Below are 8,940 nucleotides of genomic sequence, written 5' to 3' on the forward strand. Positions count from 1 at the left end.
CCATACTTCACCTTTCCCCCTTACCCCCCCCATCTCTCGGTTCTCCAGCAGACGCCCAGTCGTGGCACAATGCGGCTGTGTCGGCGGGCATGGCCGCCGTCTGCGGCGCCGACCTCGCCGCCAGCTTCGGAAGCAGCAGCGGCATCTGGAGCTGGGATCTCCCCAGCGATCGGTCCAACCCCTCCACGCCCTCGCCCCCCCTTCCCGGGGACCCCATCCCGCTAAGTGGCGCCCCCCTCGGCAACGCAGTCACCTTTGCCGCCGCTGCTCCTCCGCAGAGCACCGCTCCGTTCACCGCGGCCGCCGCCGGTGCATTCGCAGCCGCCCCCTTCCCCGTCCGCCACGGCGTCGCCACCGAACTGGCCCGGAAGGACCTGGACTTTTCCCGCGGCGACGTCGGTGTGGAGGGCCGCAAGGAAAATGCCGCCGCTGCAGTTGCCGCCGCCAATGCGGCTGAATTGCAGAGTGGCGCCAACCCAAACCTTGACGCCGCCAACCCTGCCCACAAAAAGAAGCCCTCCGGCAGCGTTGGCGGTGGCATCGGCTGTGGTGGTGGTGGCAGTGGAGTGAAACCGGGCTTCAAGCTCGGCTCTTTGTCCATTCCCACCACCACCGAAGTCCCCGGTCCCTTCGACTTTGACTGCCTATCATCATCTCTGTCGTCCGCTTCTCCACCGTCGCCGCAGTCCCCGCCGGCACCGGCACCACCGGACGGCGTGTGCCTAAAGCGCGCGGCCCTTTCCCACGTCTACTCGTCGCAGCTGGCGCAGCTGATGGTGCAGCCGGAGGGCGGCGGAGGCGGGCGCGGGCACGGCGCCGCTATCGGCGAGGCTGCTCGTCCCGGTCGCCATGAAGGCGTCGCGGTGGGGGGGAACTGCGTCGGCAAACTGGCGCAGGAGGCCAACCGCGGCGGTACAACGCCGCCCGCTCCCGTGAGCGCGCACCACCCGGCCCTCCCGTCCTCGAAGCCCATGAGCGTCCCCGCGAGACGCGGGGTGGCGCGGGGACCGGCTCCTGATGGGCCCGACGGAGCCGGGGCCGCCGGTGCCGCCGTGGCGTTTTCGGACGACGGGCACGACGGACACGCGGCTCAGAGCGAGCTGCTGTTCGAGGAGCCGTCGCCGCGCAAGCGCAAGGTACAGCGGTGCGGAGCAAAGCGCCCCTCATCTCGGGGTGGTGAGGGGCGGAGGCGAGGGGGGGGCGTTACAAAGTTGATTTCTGTCTTAGCTGCGAAACAATTGGACAGCCCTGGGGTGACGCGGTGGCAAGATGTTAACTACCTCGCCCAGCATACAGGAGGGTGTGGGTTCGATCCCGATCCTGATGCCTGCTGTTATATTTGGAGTTTGTGTGTGTCTCTCTCCCCATGGTCGCGTGGATTTTTCTCTGGGTCTTCCGGATTTTCCCTCCACATTTAGAAACATGCCTTTAAAGTATTTGGCTGCTATAAATGTCCACGTGATAATCCACTTCGTTGAGCTATCATTTGCGGCAAGGTTGCTTCTGAAAAAGAGATATATAGCTCAGTGGGCCTTACCTGGAATAGTATTAGTTATAATCCAACCCATGCCTTTTATTGAGATTTGTGTTCAAGTAATTTGGTGTTGATTATTTACCGAGCGACTTTCTGGATGTTTTTCTACATTTTCTGACTTGCTGGAATATACCCTGCTGATGATGCTTGACGCCATTTCCAACGAAAAGTCATTTACCCGATTTTGGTTATGAAAATTGTCCCTCAGTTTACCCGCGAACCGGAACGATAATAAATTGGCGCGTTTAAAAAAAAAGACTCTTACACAGGTAACATTCATTTGTTTGGCTGGTGGATGGTCTTAACGACACGAATTTGGTCAAATCCTTATGTGGCCTAACCCAAAAAAGGTGCTTGATAGACTTCGGCTCGTTCAGAATGCTGCTGCTAGAATGCTTTACGTGAACACCATTTCGTGAGCACATCACAAACCCGTTCTCTTTTCCTCTTGCATTCACTACCAATCAAATATCGAATTGATTATAAGGTCTTGCTATTGACCTACAAGGCTGTCAATGGGTTAGTCCCACATTCCTTAAAGGAACTGATCCACTTCTATACACCAATGAGTTCCTTGAGATCTTCTTATCTCCTTATATAAGTATTCCGAGGTCAAGGCTCCGCTCCTGGGGTGTTCGGGGCTTTTGCCAGTGCAGCTCCAAGACTACAGAACGCGTTTGCCTCGTTATAAGGCAATCGGAATCTTTAGTGCTATTTAAATCTGCCCTGAAAAATCACCTCCTTAAAATGGCCTTTCCCCCATAGTTTTGGTTGGTTGTTTACGCCGGCTCTGTCTTCCTGCTTTCCATACACGGCTCATTGGGATCCTTGAATGAAATGTGCCTTACGAACGTAGATTATTATTACGAGTTGTAGTAAACATTGTGTCTGGCGTCCCACGCCAGGCTGTTGAGGGTTAGCGTGAGGAGAAAAAGACTGGGGGAGAGACGCGGGAGTAGCCAAGCCCATGAAGCATCATACAGTGGGGGGGGGGGTAGTGGGCAGTGACACGGCTAAGCTGTAGCGCTCGACGCTTCATTGTCGGCGTTCGTCGCTTCATTGTCGGCGTGTGTGATTGGAGCCTAGCGGGCCACCCTCGTTAATACCTGTGGGATTATCGGACCAAAAAAAAGATATGCCGTCTCCTTGACAGCAGACGAAACAAAATTCCACAAAGACACGCGAGAGAGAGTAGTAGTAGTAGGCCACGTGTGCCGGTGTCACGGGCCACATTTGCACATTTTAAATATTACTCCTAAATTACTGGATTGGGTAAAAGCAACATCGCCCCCTACTGCGAAATGACTGTAGACCATACGTGTCTGTGAAACATAGCAGCGTCGTGACAGCCTTGCGCTCTAATAAAATGTGTATGTTGAACTTCTTTCGTACGTAGCCAACCATGCTAATCGGAGGTGCGGGGGGAAAGACAACAAACTAAACACAAGCACAGTTCTAAAGATATTAGTTCGTCAATCTAGATGATTTAGAAGTGCACAGCTCCAGTGGCTTCCTAATATTGGAAGGAAGAGTGTTCCAGATGGCCGCAGAAAAGCGTGCATATTGAACGTACAGGCGCTCCTTGACATACGCAATAGGTGAGTTCCTTGAAAAGCGCGCGTATCCCAAGATTGCGTATGTCAAAATAAATGTTCCCATAAGAAATTATTGTAAAGGGAGGCGGGTTAGAGGATTTCACTTGCAGATATAATCGCCTCAATTATCCTACCCTATATCAATACATTACATGTACACACAATATAATACTTTTAATTAGAAATAAAATCATGTAAACTCCAATATAATTCCCATAAAATAAAAACATAAATAAATAAATACAGAATTACTTAATGTAACTACGCCGCAGCCGCGTTGTGGAGAGGATGCTGTACAGTAAAGCACACGAGTTATAGTACCGCACTGGCTACTGGCAACACCATTGGGTCGCGGTGCCAGGCCAGGAGTGGCGCGTACGTCTCATTGCGGGATGACATCATTCCGGAAATTGTCTCGCGCATGACGATAAAAGGTCTGAATACAAAGCGTACGTTATTCCAAAATGGCGTACCACAAAAGCGTGTAAACCGAGGATTGCCTGTACCGATGTTTTCAAAATGGGGGATGTTGGCTTTTGTGTCGCCAGAACTCAATGAAGGTGATGTTCAAGTGCATGTGGCCAAACTGTGAAAAGGTCCTGAGCACCTCGTCTGGGATACAACGACACATCCGCACCATCCACTTGGGGTGAGTGAGCGAGCGAGCGAGCGAATGAGCGAGCGGGGGAGATGGGGGAGAGAGGAAGGGATTTCTGAAGCGAGTGAGCGAACGATCAATTGAGTGAGCTAGCGAGTGAGTTCGCGAGTGAGTGAGTTGGCGAGCGAGTGAATAAGTGCATAAACCTGCTTTTGCAGGGCTTACGGAAGGGGACAGGGACACACGGGACATTAGTCGTGTTTGCATGGTCGATCGTGCGCGCGCACACTTTATACATGCTTTGTCGCTACACCGTACGTACCCGTCATCCCTGCTGTGTCCGCACACATACGCGCACACAGCCGTAACGGTGACTCGGATCTCAGCGACGGTGAGGAGGACTTCTACTACACGGAGGTGGAGGTGAGCGTGGAGTCCGTGACCGACGGCCTCAGCAGCCTGTCGGCCGTGTCGCCGACCGTGTGCCACCTGCCCTCGGCGGTGGCGCCACCTCACCCACACCACCACAGCAACAACAACCACCACAACAACAACCACCCGCACCACCTGCAGCAACTGCAGCAGCAGCAGCAGCATCAGCAGCAGCAGCTGCAGCACCGCGGAGATGGCCGTGGCGTCCTGCCGCTGAGCCATTCGGCGCCAACAGCAGCCGCATTCTGGCACGTGCGTGCCGATCACGCGTACCAGGTGTGTGGCGAGCTGTGGGTGTCAGCTGTGTGTGTGTCTGTGTGGGTGCGTGTCTATGTGTGACGAGCTGCGTGTGTGTGTGTCTGTCTGTGTGGGTGTCTGTGTGTGTGCGTGTCTGCGTGTGGCGAGCTGTGTGTCTGGGGAGCACTAGTATAGTGATTAGCGGGCTGCGCTGAGAACCTGGCGACCCGAGTTCGATACCCGCTCACGACCAACACCAGTGACGATTGTCTGAACCGGTCCTGGGCCTCCCCTTGGTAGACTCAGCCTCCTATGCGTACCTGGTGCGGTGTGTAAACATCGCTACTGGGGAGACAAAGGCGGTCGGGCGTAGTGCTTGGCCACACACCCACCCCCTCGTATGCCATGTCGGCCTTCATAGGTGCTCGCTAACGGCACTTGCCCCAACAGTCTGGTAAGGCTTATATGGGGGATCTTTGTCTTTATATGTATGTACCTATGTTGAACTTCTTTCGCACCATGCATAGCCAACCGTGCTAATCGGAGGTGCGGGGGTAGGACAACAATCGACACCCACTTATGTGGGATGTTTGGGTGGGGAGTGGTAGCGCAATGGCTAGCTCACTGCGGCTACGAATCCATAACCCTTGGTTCGATTCTCGCTCATGGCCATCGCCGGTGACGAATATCTTAACCGATCCCGGCTCTCCCCAAGGTCGACTCGGCCTTAAATTAGGACCAGGTGCAATGTTTAAACATCAGCGGTGGGGAGACAAAGACGGATGGGTGTGGGGCTGTGCACGCCACTCCTTTGCGCACCGCTAGAGCTATGCACTTTAAAATCTAAATTGAAAAGATTTTTTTTAGAACTGCTTTCTGTGTTTAACTTGTTGTCCTTCCCCCACACCTCCGATTAGCGCGGTTGGCTACGCACGGTCCGAAAGTTTAACACGTACGTACATATCGGCCTTAATAGGTGTCAATTAACAGCACTTAGCCCAACGGTCTGTGCCGGCTACACGGGGAAACTTTTTTCGTGATGCAGTGGTCTGGCTCACCACTGGGTGGTGTACGTGAGTTCCATGTTTTGCCTTTGTCGCATTTTTAAACTGAACTCATAATCTCACTTTACGTCTCACCTCATTTAACCATCTCTCTCACCCGACCTCTCATCTCACTTGACCCCGAATCTCATTTGTGTATTCCCCTGGTCTCTCCCGTACGTTCCTGACCTGTGACCCCTGATCCCTCAGGCAACGCCCCCCTTGTCGGTCCCAGTGGGCGAATCTGGTCGCGGTGTCGGCATGAGTCTCGGCAGCGTCTCCTGGCAGAGTCCTCCCTTCAGCTCACCCGTACAGGTACGGCTCTCTTCTCCTACCACACGTGGTGGTAGTTTGCGTTGCTGCAGAACACCGCGTTGTATGGAAAATTCCTGTTATAATACATAATATAGGGTGTCAAGCACTGTTCCGCGATAACGCGTGGGATGTGTAACGCAGGCTGATTAAAGACTGGCGCCTGGGTAGCGTCTAGAAGCATCCAGTAGCATCCTGATGCCTTGTGCGATGCTACCGTACGACCGCTTATTCCTACTCGCTGCGACCTAGTTCCGTTCATTCAACAGCGTTATATCCATTATGAGACCTCCTTTGCCAGCAACAAGATATAGGAATAGGTTTTACCCTTTTGACTGGCGCAAAAACTGACACCTTTATTCAAGGCATCATGTTTGCAATAACCACAACACAAGCAGTCAAAATGCAAACAAAAAAGAAAAGACAACTCTGATAATATTGGCACTGTTCTTGAATTTGATTGGTCCACACCTGAGACGGCTTTTCTTAGAGCCTAGTCTCCATTGGTGTTGGACCAGAAGACGCCACAAGGCGTACAACTCAAAAACAGCGCACTATCAGAGTATTGAGGGCTCGGGGTGAGCATTTACATTATGAGACCTCCTTTGCCAGTAAATGCTCACCCCGAGCCCTCAATACTCTGATAGTGCACTGTTTTTGAGTTGTACGCCTTTTGGCGTCTTCTGATCCAACACCAATGGAGACTAGGCTCTAAGAAAAGCCGTCTCAGGTGTGGACCAATCAAATTCAAGAACAGTGCCAATATTATTATCAGAGTTGTCTTTTCTTTTTTGTTTGCATTTTGACTGCTTGTGTTGTGGTTATTGCAAACATGATGCCTTGAATAAAGGTGTCAATTTTTGTGCCAGTTAAAAGGGTAAAACCTATTCCTATAGCGTTATATCCAATTCGCATCCTCGTAATAAAAAATGCGTTCCCTAATGCATTCAACGCGCTGCGTCCAATTCGCGTTATGAAGACAACATGCGGCGTTAGAGGAGAACGTGGACTGTGCTCTGAGAACTCGGCGCCACCAGCTCATACAATGTTTTCCGCCTCGCCCCCCCCCCCCCCCTCATTGGTGTCCTCAAAGGAAAAAAATATCATTCAAATCGTTGAGTACGCTTTGGTGTAGTGAGCCATCATTTGTTTACAGCGCGAGTTAATCGTCGCCGCCTGCGGTAGTTTCAGAGCAGGGGTTGATGTCGCTGTTGGGTGTAATTCCAAACAGTAATTTTGCGGGTCAGTTTTACGGTTTTTCCCCTTCACATTTAGGATCGACATCATGCGTTTAGAGTACTTGCCTGCTACAAATGTCCACATGATGATAGGCCACTTCGATGAGCTATCATTTGTGCTAGCCAGGTCGCTTCTTAAAAAAAATCTGTATAGCTCAGTGAGCCTTACCTGGTACGTAAAAAAATGTTTAGTTTTAGTTAACTTCGACTTTGTCCAATTTGGACCATGGCGCCCAGCACATAATGACCATCGTTGTTTCAAAATGACGTTGGGGGATCTTTTGAACGTCCACCAAAGTGCATGGCGCGCATTTAACGGTTAATTCGCCAGCAGCAGTAACCAGCCTCACTGGGTCTAAAGACTTATTTTTAAAGGAGGCTCATGCTAAGTTTTTTTTTGCAGTTGCCGTGCTTAATTCTCAGCGAGCAATTTGCTGGTAACTTTTCAGCATTGGGGACACTTGGCCAATACCAGTTACAATGTATGTTTTTTTATGAACTGGGAAGAAACCGGAGAAACCTGGAGGAAACCCATGCAGAACAAAGGTAGAGAGAATATAAAACTCCACACACACACACAGGGCGCGTGAGTCAGGAATCCAACCCAGAGACTTCTTGCTGCGAGGTGCAAGTTGCTACCACTGTGCTGCCACCCCCCTGCCCATGTTGTTGTTGTTGTTGTCATGTTCCGTGTTTATCTCCACGGTATCTGCATGGCATTTCCGGTGCTGTTTGGGGATGCAGGTATCGCCGACGCGCCCGCGCGTGGCTACGGTTGCCGAGCACCGCCTGCAACATCACCACCACCACCACCACGCGCACCACCCCCATCACCCACATCACCCACATCACCCACATCACCCACATCACGCCGCCTCGCCCAAGGCCCACGTTCTACTCTCCTGCTCGCCCAAGTCTGGGCCTGGTGTCAGGTGCGTTCCCCCTTGTGGCTCTGGTTTCAAGTTGATTTTGTGTAACTGGGTGAGCGAGAGCTCTGAGAGACCAGAGATGAATCTCAATTGCAAGAGTGACCTGTGGGGGTCAGTGGGTGAGTGTGTAAATTAATAAGTGGGTATGGAGTGGGTGGGTGATTGATTGATGGAGTGGGAGAGAGTGGATATGTAAGTCAAGTCAAGTTAATCCTGTGTAATGAGGTGAGCACTCAAGAGACCAGGGATAGTCTCATTTGTCGAAAAATTCTGAAAGCAATCGCGTAACATCTTGAGTACAACATAAAAGCAAATAGAAATCCTGACAAAAATAATCAAATGGAGACCAGTGCAAACACAGATGAAGGTACATACCCAGTAACAGAAGTTGGCTTTTAACAAATATTCTTCGTTAAAAAAAATACATTCCGGTAAACACAAAAATAGATTTCCGGTTATTATTGCACTCGTGTGTTAACAGATATAGATATGTATCAGACATCCATAACTCCACTCGGCCAAGCGGGTGAGCTGGCGGGTGCTGTGCTACAATAAAAGCGGACTGCGACGGAATCACCGATCTTGCTGATATTAGCCAATCAAATAAAGGGAGTGTCGCACCACGACTCGATCCAATTGTTGATTGCCAATGAATCAACATTTTCAAGAAGGCCGCCCTATCAACTTTGAGTTACTGCCGGATCGGCTGAGCTGAATCGATACGACGATTAACCTCGATTGACCATCCAAAATGACCATATATGGGCAAAGACAACACCCCTTCGGCCAACACCACGCCCTACTTCCATATACTTAGAAACGAGTTAGGTTCCAGAGGTCTGTTTGTAAGTCAATTTGTTCGTAATTCCCACTCTACTCTTGTTGATTACAAACACGTTGTACGGCATGTACACTATACATGGGGAATGGCTTTAAAAGTTATAGAATCTCCTGTAGATTTAAATGCACACTTGGTTCTTCAGGTTCTTCAGATGTAGATGCCACCACCGCCGTCTATTGCA

The 8,940-nt window shown here is 51.2% G+C and overlaps 1 protein-coding gene across 7 annotated transcripts in view; it reads left to right on the forward strand.

Moving 5' to 3' along the window:
- The window catches only part of LOC116951472 (uncharacterized), a 59,167-nt gene that overhangs the window by 30,241 nt on the left and 19,986 nt on the right, over nucleotides 1-8,940 (forward strand). For 6 of the 7 annotated variants that reach the window (XM_032970098.2, XM_032970102.2, XM_032970099.2 and 3 more), the window contains exons 4-8: nucleotides 49-1,136; nucleotides 3,678-3,778; nucleotides 4,090-4,435; nucleotides 5,650-5,754; nucleotides 7,734-7,921. In XM_032970098.2, coding sequence (XP_032825989.2) covers nucleotides 49-1,136; nucleotides 3,678-3,778; nucleotides 4,090-4,435; nucleotides 5,650-5,754; nucleotides 7,734-7,921 — 1,828 coding nt within the window. The remainder of the gene's footprint in view (nucleotides 1-48; nucleotides 1,137-3,677; nucleotides 3,779-4,089; nucleotides 4,436-5,649; nucleotides 5,755-7,733; nucleotides 7,922-8,940) is intronic. The other variant, XM_032970101.2, reaches the window with a different exon arrangement.

The sequence above is a fragment of the Petromyzon marinus genome, chromosome 43 (assembly GCF_048934315.1).
Source record: "Petromyzon marinus isolate PM22_M1 ecotype Great Lakes invasive population chromosome 43, UKy_Petmar_22M1.pri1.0, whole genome shotgun sequence".
Lineage (NCBI taxonomy): Eukaryota > Metazoa > Chordata > Hyperoartia > Petromyzontiformes > Petromyzontidae > Petromyzon > Petromyzon marinus.